We start from the raw sequence: 14917 nt of genomic DNA, 5'->3' as shown, positions 1-14917 counted from the left end.
TCTGATTCCGATATAGATTCCGATACCCGCAAGAGTTCCGATTTTTCTGATTTCCGGTTCCGATTTAGCGTTATTATACTAGTATCTACTAAGTACGAAGCGGTTTCTGCAAGAGAAGAAAGAACAGATATAATTGTATACCGAAACATTTCAGATAAGAATTCAGTAAATATAAACACTAAATGTACAATACACACTTCTAGGGTAGATAGAAGCAAGAAATATCGCATTAGTTTAAATTTTTTCTCTTTTTAAAAGATGTTTCTTGGTAAGAGTTATGGTACGATTTCAGCGTCAGTTTCTAAATGGCAAAATCTACGAAATAAAAATAAATAAATACTAACGTCATTCATTCTATTGCCTAGAACACATATTCTAGCACAATATCAAATTAAATAGTTTAACAGTTTAACATTTTACCAAGCACACGCATATCAATAACATCCGTACGCGAGCCTAGACTCTTTTTTAAAAATAATGTACCTATTTACTATGCCTCCCTACGGGACAGAGTTAGACACCAGGGTCGTTTTTTTAACGTGGAGAAAATGGTACAAAAATAAAAATTGTCTCAGTCGTGAAGGATTTCTCCTCCACCGAAAGAGAACAAGAAATGGAAGTGCAGCATCTGAAGAACAGATGGTATTTATTTGCTCCCCCACCGAGCAAATTAGGCACAAGGCCGATTTTTAATGTGAGGTGTGAAGGGGAAATGGGGACCAACTCCCCGGGGAGTAGGGGAGCTGGATAGTGACAATTGGTATGAAGGGTTGCCCCTACATTGACCAAGGTCTTATATGTGGGGTCGCCCCCACATATGGTCTTTGCTTGCAGTATCTGCCGGAACAGATGGTATTTATTTGCTCCCCCACCGAGCAAATTAGGCACAAGGCCAATTTTTAATGTGAGGAGTGAAGGGGAGGGGAGGGGAAAAGGGGACCAGCTCCCGAGAGGTGGGAAATGGGAGCTGGTTAAAGGTCAGGCATGTGGGGTTGCCCCCACATCTGGTCTTTGCTAGTCATAGCTAGTCCTAGCTAGTCATAGCTTGCAGTATCTGCCGGAACAGATACTACACTTTGATCTTGACCAAACTTAATTATTTTATCTATTTTAGCCTTTTGTATTGACCTTATTTTAAAAGTTTTTTGTGGGATAGTGAGAGTTTGGAAGGGAACACTCTCTATAAGATAAACTTTATTAAAAACAAACAAAAAAACAATGTGCATATGCTGCGAGTTGCAGCGAATGTATATTTCAAAATTCATAATGATAAGTTCATTACTTTCGGATTGTAGCCCGTATTACGAAAAACTACATATAAACACATACGCAACATAACTATATATATATATATATATATATATATATATATATATATATATATATATATATATATTCTAAGTGTCAACTTATCAAGATAAATGCACACGATGGATGATACATCATAAATAATATTACGAAAGAATCCAAAGTGGTGAATGCAATGAAGAAAATGTCATTATTTATGAAGACGTTGGATTTGAAGACGGCCGTGTTGTAGACCGCAGGGAGGCAGTCCTATTGCAATCTTTTTCAGCTGTGGAAATATTCATGTTATTGCTGTTTACTATTTGCAGAATATAGGTATGTTTTTCCTAAATATCTGCTTCAGTTCATTATTAGGGGGGGAGGGTGTAAGACTAATGGACAATCTGAATATAATAATTCAGGGACCACAAATGAATTTAAAATTTAAATTGATAAGTAACTGCATTATTATTATCATTATTATTATTATTATTATTATTATTATTATTATTATTATTATTATTAATAATAATAATAATAATAATAATAATAATAATAATAATAATAATAATAATAATAATTTACTTATCCGTACATCCGGTGTCACAAAAGAAACATCATCATCGCAAACATTAAATTATGAGAAACGAATTACCTCCCTTTATAATCGTTCTTTATCAGTTAAAATCATTAAAACCATTTCTTCTCCCAAAATTTTTAAAACTAAAAACGTGGCGTTCTAGTTTCAAAAGGGCTATTTTGTTTTATATAAAAAAAATGCAAATGAATTGACATCTGTTCCTTTATAATTTATATTAAAAAATATTTTTAAAAAATGCAAATAAGGTGTTGTGTGTTGAATTTTCATTGAAAAAAATGTAATTTTTAAAAATAAATTCTTTTTAGTTTTGAAAGGTTAAAAAATTGCTAAAAAATTGTTTTAAATTCTTCGTTATTTTTTATTTATTTTTTATTCATTTTATTTATAATATGTTGTAAAAATATTCAACTACCGAAGAATTTCCACGGGTTCTACTTGTTATTATTATTATTATTATTATTAAAAAATAAATCGTGCAAGGAGATTCTCTGTTCACACAAATTGAAACATATGATTGGTTGACAAACATAAGAATAGGCAGGTTACACATTGATAAGGCAGACGTTTTACAATGCCAATACACGAGTTTGAAATTCACATAAATCCAAAACTGAATTTTTAAAAACTGGAGAAATGTTTCAGAAATTAGAAGAAATTAACATAACATGAAATCATTGCATAAATACATTTTTTTAAAACAAGTGGAATTTTTTGGAAGTTCGCGAAAAAAATTAACTCAAAAGGCATTCGTCATTAGTTCAAATCGAATTATTTTTAAAAACAAAATTTTAAACTGTTTTTCTTTACCAAATATGCTTTGCGTTATATAAATATATTAAGCAGTAAACTACTAACTCATCTACATAATAAATAGCGTATTTTCCACGAACTTTAACAAATACTTTTCTCGTGTTTGTTACAAAACGATAGAAGGTATGAATGATGGAAATTGATATGCATATGTACTGAGCAAAGAGCAGAAATAAAACTAGTGTTTAAAACTATTTACTTATTATTACTGAATTACTGTTTTATTGATAAAATAGCTTAAATATGATTGTTGTCAACATGTACCCCCTGTCAATGTCTGATGCTTTTGCAAATACAAAATTCTAATTTCTTCTCTTTGAGAATAGTCTAATTCCCTCTCTTTTATAATTGTCTAGTTTCGCTGTTAAATTTTTTTTTCTAATTTCCTCTCTTTGAAAATTGTCTAATTTCCCCTCTTTGAATATTGCCTAGTGTTTCTCTTTGAAAATTGTGTAGTTTCCTTCTTTGAAAATTGTATAATTTTCTTTTTTTCGAAAATTGTCAAGTTTCCTCTCATTGACCATTGCCTAATTTCCCTTCTTTGAAAATTGCCTAGTTTATCATTTTGTATAATTGTTTAGTTTTCTCTTTTTGAAAATTGTCAAGTTTCCCTCTTTAAAAGGTGTCTCCTTTGCTTTTAAAATTTTTGTTCAAGTTTTCTGCCTTGGAAAATTGTCTAAAAACCTCCATGAAAATTGCCAAGTGTCTCCTCTTCAAAAATTGTCTAAATCCTCTCTTTGAAAATTGTTTAGTTCACCTTCTTTAAAAATTGTCTAATTCCCCATTTTGAAAAATGTTTTTCCACGAAATTTAACAAATACTTTCCTCGTAGTTGCTAAAAATGGTAGAAAGCATGAAATGAGAGAAATGTATATGCCTATGCAAAGTGCAGAAATAAAACTTTTTTTTTATCTCTTTAGAAAACTGTCGAATTTCCCATCTTAAAAAATTGTATAATTCATTATTTTTTTAAATTGTCTAGTTTTCTCCTCTTTTCCTACTTTGAAATTGTCGGGCTTCACTTCTTTGAACATTGTCTAATTTCCCTTCTTCGAAAATTGTCAAATAATCTCTAGAAAATTGTTTACTTTACCTTTGTTTGAAAATTGTCTTATTTTCCACTTATCGAAAATTGTCTAAAAACATCTCGTTAAAATTTTTTCTAGTTTCTCCTGTTTGAATATTAGCTATATTCCCCTCTTTGAAAATTGTCGAATTTCCCCTTTTGGAAAATTGTCTAGTTTACCCTCTGAAAATTGTCTCATTTCCTCTTTTCGAAAATTGTCTAATAACCTTTCTTTAGAAAGTTGTCTAATTTCCCCTCTTTGAACATTATTTAGTTTCCATTTTTTAAAACATTGTTACGTTTCTTCTCTTCGAAAATTTTTTATTTCTTTTTTTAATTGTCTAATATCCTTTCTTTGAAAATTGTCTAATTACGTTTCTGGTACATTTTCTAATTTCCTTTCGTTGAAAATTATTTAGTTTCCACTTTTTTAAAATGATTACGTTTCTCCTCTTCGAAAATTGTCTAATTTCCTATTTTTTAAGTGTCTAATTTCCTTTCTTTGAAAATTGTCCAATTTCCTTTCTTTGAAAATTGTCTAATTTCCTTTCTTCGAAAATTGTTTAATTTCCTTTTTTTAATTGTCTAATTTCCTTTCTTTGAAAATTGTCTAATTTCCTGTCTTTAAATATTATCTAATCCCCTCTCTGAAAATGTTATAATAATGTCTCTTAAGAAAATAGTCTAGTTTCTCCTCTTTGAAAATTGTCTAATTTCCCCTCTTTGTTTTTGTAGAAATTGTCTTGTTTTCCACATTTTTTTAATTATCTAGTTTTCTCTCTTTGAAAAATGTCTAATTTCACATCTGTAAAAAAAAAAAAACAACATGTGGAATATATTTGCTTCAATTCAGTTTTACTTTGTTTTGAAAATGTTCTAGTTTTCCCTATTCGAAATTTTCTAATAATGAATTTGCAAATTTTCTAGCTCTCTGTTTTTAAAAAATGTCAAGTTTCCTCTCTTTGCAAATCGTCTAATTTTCGCTCTTTAAAAATTGTCCAGTTTTTGGCTTCTTTGAAAATTGTCTAATTTAATTTCTTTTAACGTTGTCTTATTTTCCGTTTTTGAAATTTTTCTAATTATCTTTCTTTGAAAATTGTATAATTTTCTTTTTTTCGAAAATTGTCTGGTTTCATAACTTAGAAAATTGTCGTTTTCCCTCTTTGAACATTCTTAAGTTTCCCCTATTTGAAAATTGTCTAGTTTCCTCTTATTGAAAAAATGTTCTAATTTCCTTTTTGGGGGAATATTGTCTAATATCCTATCCGTAGAAAATTGTCTTATTCCGCTTCCTCAAAGGTTGTCGAGTTTTCTCCTCTTTTCAAATTTTCTAGTATCCTTTCTTGGAAAATTGTTGAATTTCCCTTCTTCGAAAATTGTCTAGTTTCTCCTCTTTGACTATTGTCTTGCTCCAGGTCTCTTAATATTGTCTAGTTTCTCCTACTGAAAATTGTCTATTTCCTTTCTGTGAAAATTGTAAAATTTTGGCTCTTTGAAAATTGTCTAGTTTTCATTTCTTCCAAAATCGTCTAGTTGTCCCTTTTTAAAAATTGCTTAGTTTTTTAGCTTTAAAAATTGTCAAATTTCTTTCTTTAAAAATTGTTTAATTTCTTATTTTTTAAAATTGTCAAGTTTTCTTCTATTCGGAATTGCCAAGTTTTCTTCCCTTCGAAAATAGTCAAGTTTCCTACTTTGTAAATTGTTGACTTTCTCCTCTTTTAAAATAGTCTAATAACTTCTCTTTGAAAATATTCTATTTTCTCTCTGTTGAAAATCGTCTAATTTCCCATCCTTGTTAATTGTGTAGTTGCTCTTGTCTAATTTCCCTATTTTTTAAAATTGTCTAGTTTCCCATTTTTTAAAGTTGTCTAGTTCCCCTGTTATAATTTCTAATTTTCCCTTTTTGAAAATAGGCAAAAAACATACAAATAAAACCAAAAATATATATCTTCGCTAAAGTAAAGAAAAAAGTATTTAAAAAAAACACAGAAAAAATAATTGCCATTAAAAAAATAAATAAAACCAGTAAAGTTTTTGAATTTAATCGACGCCATAATGTATTGTTTTGAAGTATTTGTTTAGAATTAGGTAGTTGTAGAATAAGAAAATTAGTGGGCAACCAATCATAGGAAGCGGATTTTCTCGAGGGAGACTTTATTATTGTTTGATTCTAATACAGGAACGTTTATGCTATATCTGTCTTTGCATGAGTCAATTAAAGGCTGAGCTTAGAATATGTGGAAAGTGTAGACTTCCTTCTGGTGTTGCTGGTGAGAGGACTAAATATTTCGAGGAAAAAGTAGGAACTCCTTCTTAAGATGTTGCGATTATGATGGTGTTGCTCATAGTATGAAATGCTGTGTGTTATTATAACGACTTAATGTATATAAAATTGTGTTCAAAAGTTACATAAGATAGAGGCTAATAGCCTAGACGTATTGAATTTATATGTGGCATCTGTTGTTGCAAACTCACGATACTTTGGTCCAGAGGGGAATTTTTGCAGTCATTATATATATATATATATATATATATATATATATATATATATATATATATATATATATATATATATATTCACACCTAAAGTACTGAATTGATCATTATGGATTTTGCAACATAGCAAGATCAACATGTGGAATATATTTACTTCAATTTATATAAAGTGGGTACAAATGTCTATGAAGCACTTTGAGAAAACAGCAATTAAAATATTGCTAACCATATACATACACACATATTATTATTATTATTATTATTATTATTATTATTATTATTATTATTATTATTATTATTATTATATACAGTTTAGTTGAGGATCCATCGCGGTGCACCGGTACCAGACTTCACATGCTTTCCTGCAGTGACTTAATCTATAATACATTGTAGTCTCCATTGCACTGTAGAGAACCTACTATTGATTTTATAAAATTTATTTATTTATCATGGCTTGAATCAATGTTTAAAATGTAGAGGTCAAGTATCATGCTTCAATTGCGCTATAAACAGAAACATTCATATCAAACACGCCCCTGTCACATCAAACAGCCTAACCCTGATTTTATATGCATGGCCTTACTATTTGTGCGGTAATAATGACTTAAATTAAAGTTTTAAATGAAAAAGTCAAGTATCATGGCGAAAATTTCAAACACGCCCCTGCCATATTTAAGAACCTACAGTTGATTTTATATGTTGAACATTTCGGTTTGTGTGATAATAAAACGTCTCAAATGCACCTACGATGTTTCTATAGAAGCAACTCTAGTTCAGATGGCATAAAATCCAATACTACTAATCACGGTTTGAAGTAAGCTAACGTCCCGGTGATGAATCTCGATAATCATATCTATAACTAATGAGACGTGAAATCGGTTGATAATTATATTCTGGAAAATTATAGTTTTAACTTTTCCGAAGAATTAATTTAGTTCTCTTAGTTACCAGTATTTAACGTTTTTAATCAAATGAAAAATTTTCCTTCACTCTAACGGTGGATATTTATTTTTTTTTTTATATCTGATGGTAAGACATTTGACCCTTCTGGCCACAGTTTGAAGTGATCTTGAATTCAGTTTCGAATATTGAGGCTAATACATTTGTTACGTCTAGCCACACTGGTGAGTTGTGAAACAACGAAACCGTTTTTCTGTGTATATATATATATATATATATATATATATATATATATATATATATATATATAGCAAAAGTACGCGTCGTTGACTGGGTTCAAAAACAGCCTACAGAAAATGGACTCTGATTTATGAAAGTATGATAGGTTATGAAAAGGAAGGGTTGTAAAGAGATAGCTTCGAATTTGGGAGTATTAAAACCAAAGCAAAATATGATGAAAGTAAAAATAAAATAGATATACCTCATAATTTATTATACTACACCTGTTCACGCTGAAACACTTTCACAATATTCTGTGGATTTATATTAAAAAAAAACTTGTAAAACTTTGTGACATATTTACATTTTATGGAGGTCAGGCGCGAACGAACACCCCATAATTTTATTATACCATATTTCTTCAAACTGAAACATAATTATCAAAGTATACTTACGCAGATAGATATGAAAAGTCTTTATTAAAGTTTGTGCCTATTTCCATTCTATGGAGGTCAGGCGCGAACGAGAATGAAACGCGAAATATTCTGTGTAACTTTATTGCCATATATATTTTCATAACTTACTATCTAACTCTACCTATGCATTGAGTACTATTTCAGTAAATACTGAAAATTTACACATAAAATTATATCTTCCTTTATTAATTTATGTGATTAAATGATATATATATATATTTATATATATATTAGTGTTTATCAAGTCATCGGAAATCGTAAAATTCAGAACTTTTTGAGATATCAAAATCGGTTATACTGCAAAAATAGATAAATACAACGAGTCTGTGCGTGCGTAAAGGTGCCAAGTTGGAATTCCTATTCTCTGCCGAGTATGGCGCGCACGGTTCCATATTCTGCCGGACTCCAGACACCTAAAATGTCTAGATTAGGTTCTTAACTAGCCTCCTCGATCCCCGATAGGAAACCTCCAAGATGCTCCCAACTTTTCTTTTTCGTTCCCAGCCACCCCAATAAGCGATCTCATCTTGGGGCAACTTCATGTACATACCCAATCCTTTTTTTTTCTTTGATTCCGTCTAGAATTCAGTCCCATTTAGAGATGGACATGCTTGTTTTCGGCCCTCATCAAGCCAGAAAACAGTTAGCGTACTACCATCTAGAGAGGGTTGGGAAGATTCTACTAACATCTTTTGTGACTTTTTTCCCACCCACGCCAATGAATTAACAAAGTAAAGCATTCTCATTTTTGCTTGACTAATAGTGAGACAGCTTATTGATCCGACCATGTATTTTTCCTTCTGCAATACCGATTTTTACGGTAGTCAGGCAGCACCATCTTACTTTTATTTTAATCCTTTTTCTCTTTCCATTTTTTTTTTTAGTCTATTGCAGAAAAAATAGCGATTGCAGCAGAAAAGGTTTCTGCCGTAGTAGCGTCCGAAGATGTGAATGTATACCAAAATATTTCGGTGAAAAATGTCAATTCCGTAAGTATACTGTTTTATATACATACACACGCACCCACAAATACATAAAAAAACATATATGCATAGCTGTCTACTCGTTAGACAATAGTGCATATCGCTGAGAGTCTGTCGTTTTAATAATGCAGTGGTTCCCAACCACTGTGACATGCCACACTAGTGTGCCGCCGAATGATTACTTGTGTGCCACGAAGAAATAATAGCTACAAATCATTTAATTTTAGTCTGTTTAATAAATAGTAATTTCTTAACCATGATGACACTTCTCCATTCCAACTTTAAGTAAAAAGCCATAACATTTTTACTGCAGTTCTCAACTATGTGAACTGGGATTTTCTTAACTAAATAACATAAAAAAAAACAAGCGAGAAAGACTTTAAAATATTACAGAAGAGTTAAGAGAGTGTCTCTCTCACATTTGCACACATATTGCAGCAGTAGTTAATAAACACCAGGCACAAGTGTTCCACTGACATTTATTATTATTATTGGTACTTTTACAGTTTAATCAAGACATTAAAAAAATGAAAATATCGAAAAAAGTTTAAATTGTACGTATCTGTTATGGAATGAAGTTCTCAAAAAACAAAACAAAAAACAAAAACAAAAAAAACAATTTGTTATGATACCGAAAAAAAGTATCGATTTTTAGGAAGAAAAGCTATTAATTAAAGATGGGGAGGGAGTGTTAGCACTTTACATGGAGTTATCTCCCCGTGGCTTTTATAAACTCAAAAATAAAAGTTAAAAAAAAAACAAAACAAGATGTCTGCCTTCAACGTGCTCTCATAAAAACGTGTTTCCGCCGTAACCCCCCCCCAAAAAAAACTACTCGATCAAATTAAAACGGATACATACAATATAACCTTTTTTCGATATTTTTATTTTTTAATGCCTTGATTAAACTGTACAATACATTATTATTATTATTATTATTATCATTATTATTATTATTATTATTATTATTATTATTATTATTATTATTATATACCAGATATTGAATACAGGATATGTTGATTTATGTGAACAAAAAAGGTCCTTATATAATCTTCTTTTTTTTTTTTTTTTTTGGTTCTCCGACAAAAGGAGAGTGGGCCTGTAAATTCCTCATTGTCTGTTAATCCGTTCATCCGTCCGCACTTTTCTTAATAACTACGCCTTGGAATTTTTGGAAATCTTGCCCAAACATTAAACATGATATGAGTAAAAAAAGTAATAGAACAGATTTTCCGGGAAAACTCCGCTTGCTTCCCTAGGGGTGCCTTTCGAATTAAAATGGTTAAAATTGATACTTCTGTGCTTATTAAAAAAATTGATCCCTTGAATTTTTATAAAACTTTCTGAAAAATTGTAACTAACTGATTTCTATATAATTTTGTTTGTCTATACTTCGCGATAACTCTTGGGTGTGCCCCAGGGGCTTTTTTAGGGCTAATAAAAACACTCCATTTTTGGGACTAATTTACTATATTTGTGCAAATTTTTTGTGTATGTCTATCAGTATGGCATGCTGCTTAACTCAAATTTAAATATGTTAAATATGTTTTGGGGTTAAATGGGGGGCAAATGATTGACTTCGTCTTTTTTGCATGTTTTTTTTTTTTGGTGCAGAACTCAAATTTACATATGTTAAGGCCTAAAACTGCACCGTTTGTCCATTGCCACTAGAATTTGACGTCCCCTAGGCACTTTTGGGAGCAAAGTGAAGGGGGCAAATGCTGAACTTAGTCATTTTTTATGCCTCGTTCACTGTGCATTCACGGGGGGCCATGCATGCTTCACTTTTTTTTTCTAATTTATTGCAAAAAGGTTTAATAGTAGAAAATATTTGTTTTTATGATAGATGTGCTGCGAAAAATTTAAAAAAAAAGCACTCAATAGTGTACTGCTATGAAAAAAAAGGCTGAAAACCACTGTACTAATGTCATAAAGACTTAAATTCAATAATGATTTGGGCTGCTGGGATGGATAGATTACCAGTTGTAAAATGAAATAATATTATGTGGCTATAATTAATGATGAATCTATCAAATTCAGTTTTATGACTTATGATCACAGTTTATGACAAGTATATATTTACCATAGATCTGAAGATAATTATTATGTAGTCAACAGGGAAGCAATTCCGTGAGAAATTGTTTAACAGATTAGCAGTTTTATAATAGGCACACAGAGAAAGAAAAGAACGTCTTTAGCATCAGTGAAAGAAGGCGAGTTTTACTGTGGACGTTTTAAAAGATAGAGCCAAAGATTGGAGCTCAGTCGAGGAGTGTCCCTAGACAGATAACCAACCATGTCCCTAGACAGATAAGCAACCATGTCAAAGAAAATGTGCTCTGAGCAACATCTCTCGAGATGCAGGAAAATAATCAATTTAGAAAACGTATCCAGCGCTTATATATATATATATATATATATATATATAGACAAACCTCTATATTCTAAATATTTTGGAATATAGACTTTTGTCAGTCATTCACTATATATATATATATATATATATATATATATATATATATATATAGTGAATGAATGACAAAAGTCTATATTAATGAATGACAAAAGTCTGTATTCCAAAATATTTAGAATATAGATGTTTGTCTATATATATATATATATATATATATATATATATATATATATATATATAAATATATATATATATATATATATATATAAGAGCAAGTAGTTAAAACACTTTGAGAAAGAGTTAAAAAACATTAATTTGAGAAGGAAACACTAAATAAGTGGATAGTTATTATATATATATATATATATATATATATATATATATATATATGCATAATTCGTTAAATTGAATAGACATTTTTAATCTATGAATTTTACAATAGATCCTTTTCATTTTTGTATTGTAGTCTTTACTTGTGGGAACTGGCTAATGTAATGATCATAATTTGATTTGTCCAAGTACTTTTAAATCCTTCTGGATTCATCTTCAGGGATAAATTAAACTGGTTGAATTTTTACTCATTATATTTGTGGATGTTTAATATTCATTGGTTAATAAATTATAAATTATAAGCATACATACATACATACATACATACATACATACATACAAACACACACCCATATATATATATGAATGATTGCAACGTTTTGTCAGACGAGTGCCACTCCCTCAGACACTTAACAGTCCATGAGCCCAAAAATGACTCTCATCGCCACAAGACCATTTTAATAGACAAATAGAAAACGTATCCAGCGCTTATATATATATGAATATTATATTTCTAGTTAAGTGGAATGTTCTCACATGTCGCCAAAAAGTGGAATATTTGAGGCAAGCATTTATTTCATCTGCTGGTGTTAATCAAGGAATTATAGGTAATGTTTGCCTGAAATCTCCAGCTAGTAATAATACTGCATTCCCAAAGAGTCGGTCATTTCCACGCAAGTCTTTGTGGATGTTTAATATTCATTGGTTAATAAATTATAAATTATAAGCATACATACATACATACATACATACATACATACATATATATATATGAATGATTGCAACGTTTTGTCAGACGAGTGCCACTCCCTCAGACACTTAACAGTCCATGAGCCCAAAAATGACTCTCATCGCCACAAGACCATTTTAATAGACAAATTCCTGAGGGAGTATCAACACACAGATGATGTTACAGAGTCTTAGCTTTGTACGACATCTCTCTCTCTCTCTCGGTTCAAAATGTTGAGATCCAGCAACAAGCAAGAGCAAGATAGCTAGCAACAAGTTAAACCGCAGACTAGCTTAATGCGGGTACTGGTCTCCCGCTTTATGCCTTTTTAAATCAGAGATTTGCTTCTCCTAGAAAAGTTGACTTCAACACGACTTACGGGAGCCCTTTCCACCCCAACACACACACACACATACATACATACACATGAACACACACGGTGCTAGTTGGACGTTGACCCCCAAAAAGGGTTCATTTGCCTTTTGGAAGGCCTTGTTTTTAATCCTTCAGGGAGACTAGCCACTCTTCTCACCAAACAAGTCTGGCGGGGGAACCAGTTTAGTCCCCGGTGACCCGACCATGAGGCAGGTAGTACTGGGTTACATGGTACCAGTAGCATATGACAAAGCTGACACACCATATATATATATATATATATATATATATATATATATATATATATATATATATATATATATATAAGTATGCGTGTTTGTGTCTGTGCGTTTTGAGAAAATTACACTATTGTAATGATATTTCAGTTTTGTGCATTAATTTAATACCTTTTTCTTTATCTCTATGCTTGTTAAACAACAAAACATATTTTAATGAATAACAAGTTCACTATATTCTAAGCTCCAAGGTATTATTTTTGTTAACAATCAATACTTTCAACACATCAAAACTTCGATACATTTTTACTGAATTTTTTTCGTTTACGTGGAAATCAATATTGAATTTTTTCCTCAAGTTTTCTTAGAAAAGAAAGAAGCATGACTATTTAATGTTGAAAATAAAGGATATTGAAGAACTCAAATCGTATGTTTACTTTAGGTAAACATCTTTGTTATATGGAGAGAAGCTATTTACATCACTTGCTTTTGTATGGATTTTAACTATAAAATTTATATTTGAGTTTAAGCTATAAAAATTTATATAAAAGGATTTTATTCTACTTTAAACAAGAAATTATTATATATTGGAGTTAAAATCTCTGAGGTGTTTATTAAAGTTGTAGGTGCGGACTAATTCTGTATATATGGTAAATGTAGTTTATATTCAGAGGCGACCATCGTTTTTTGGGGGAGGGAAGCTATCGTTTCGTTTATTAGTCATTGAGTATTTTATTTTATCTTCAAACGTAACTATTTAAAAACCTAAGAATATTTAAATTAATACTTATTGTGTATTATGAGCTATTAAGGATTACTCATTGAAAGGGCATTCATTATTTTCTGCTACATAATTAATTCGTATCTTGATTTAGTCTGTATTTCACGCAGTTCAAGTAACATAACATATTTAAACATTCATTGCAATAATTTCCTTTGCAGATAAAATGATTGATTAAGTTAACACATTTGGTCATTTTATTTATAAATACTATTTAGTTTTATTCTAAAATATTTTAACCAGGTTTCATTTTCATAATACAATGGTATCTCCGTTTGCATTGTTATGTTATATATATATATATATATATATATATATATATATGCATTACTTATTTGCTAATTTAATTTATTTTCTACTCAGTAATTGAAGCTAGAGGACCTATACTAATTATATTTAATTGACATTACTTTATTAAAGTATTCTAATTTCCACTTCTCCGTCTTTTTAAATATATATAAAAAGTACTTATGTACTTCAAACTACTTAGCATGGCTTCGGACGAAAAAGCACATTTTTGGCTCTATGTAGACAATTTTGAACAACTCTCTAGCTTTTTATTTAATAGGTTATCATTAGGTACTATTTTATTGTAAGATTTTAGGATGCAAAATCATATCTTTTGAATTTGCTTTCTCTTCCTTATAGTAATCATTTCCACGTATATTACATGTTCCTTTACCAGAGTAGTTGATTTCTTATTCGAATGGTTGTTAGATGTCCTAAATTATGATGTGTGGTTTTGTAATCTGTCATTGAATCTGTCAGTGGACCCTATGTAGGTTCTACTGTTATTGTTTCCAGTAACTTCGCATTTATATGCAGGAAATAAGGCATTTATCTATTAAGGGGCATTTATTAGTATTTCTACAGTTGCATAGTGTTTCTTCAACAGTATTCCGGATGATATCCCTTCCACTTTCTTTAATCACCTTATCTATTTTTGCATTATTTGAACCTATTATAGTGGCAACCAAATTAATAGATGTTGAAAATGACGATTCCACTATGTTTTTTTTATGAATTTACTTATACTTTGAGGGAAGTTATTTTGAAGAATCTGGTAAAATTCTGTTATGTTGTAGGGCGAATGAAACCATACAAACTTTCTATACCTGCTTTTCTTATTATTATCTCGAGTTCCGAAATTTTGGTGTGAGGCACTAATTTTGTACGGATTGGTACTATTTTTACTTTTTTATTACTTTTTGAAT

General features: G+C 30.3%; 1 protein-coding gene across 1 annotated transcript in view; it reads left to right on the top strand.

Annotated features, from left to right (window-relative positions):
* LOC145245910 (matrilin-1-like) overlaps positions 1–14917 on the top strand; it is a 114052-nt gene that overhangs the window by 1208 nt on the left and 97927 nt on the right. Inside the window, exon 2 of the mRNA XM_080107653.1 lies at positions 8740–8844. Within this exon, the coding sequence (XP_079963779.1) occupies positions 8740–8844 (105 nt within the window). The remainder of the gene's footprint in view (positions 1–8739; positions 8845–14917) is intronic.

This window comes from Euprymna scolopes, chromosome 23 (assembly GCF_053919585.1).
Source record: "Euprymna scolopes isolate OS-2025 chromosome 23, ASM5391958v1, whole genome shotgun sequence".
Classification (NCBI taxonomy): Eukaryota; Metazoa; Mollusca; class Cephalopoda; order Sepiida; family Sepiolidae; genus Euprymna; species Euprymna scolopes.
This window is presented reverse-complemented; position numbering and strand designations above follow the sequence as displayed.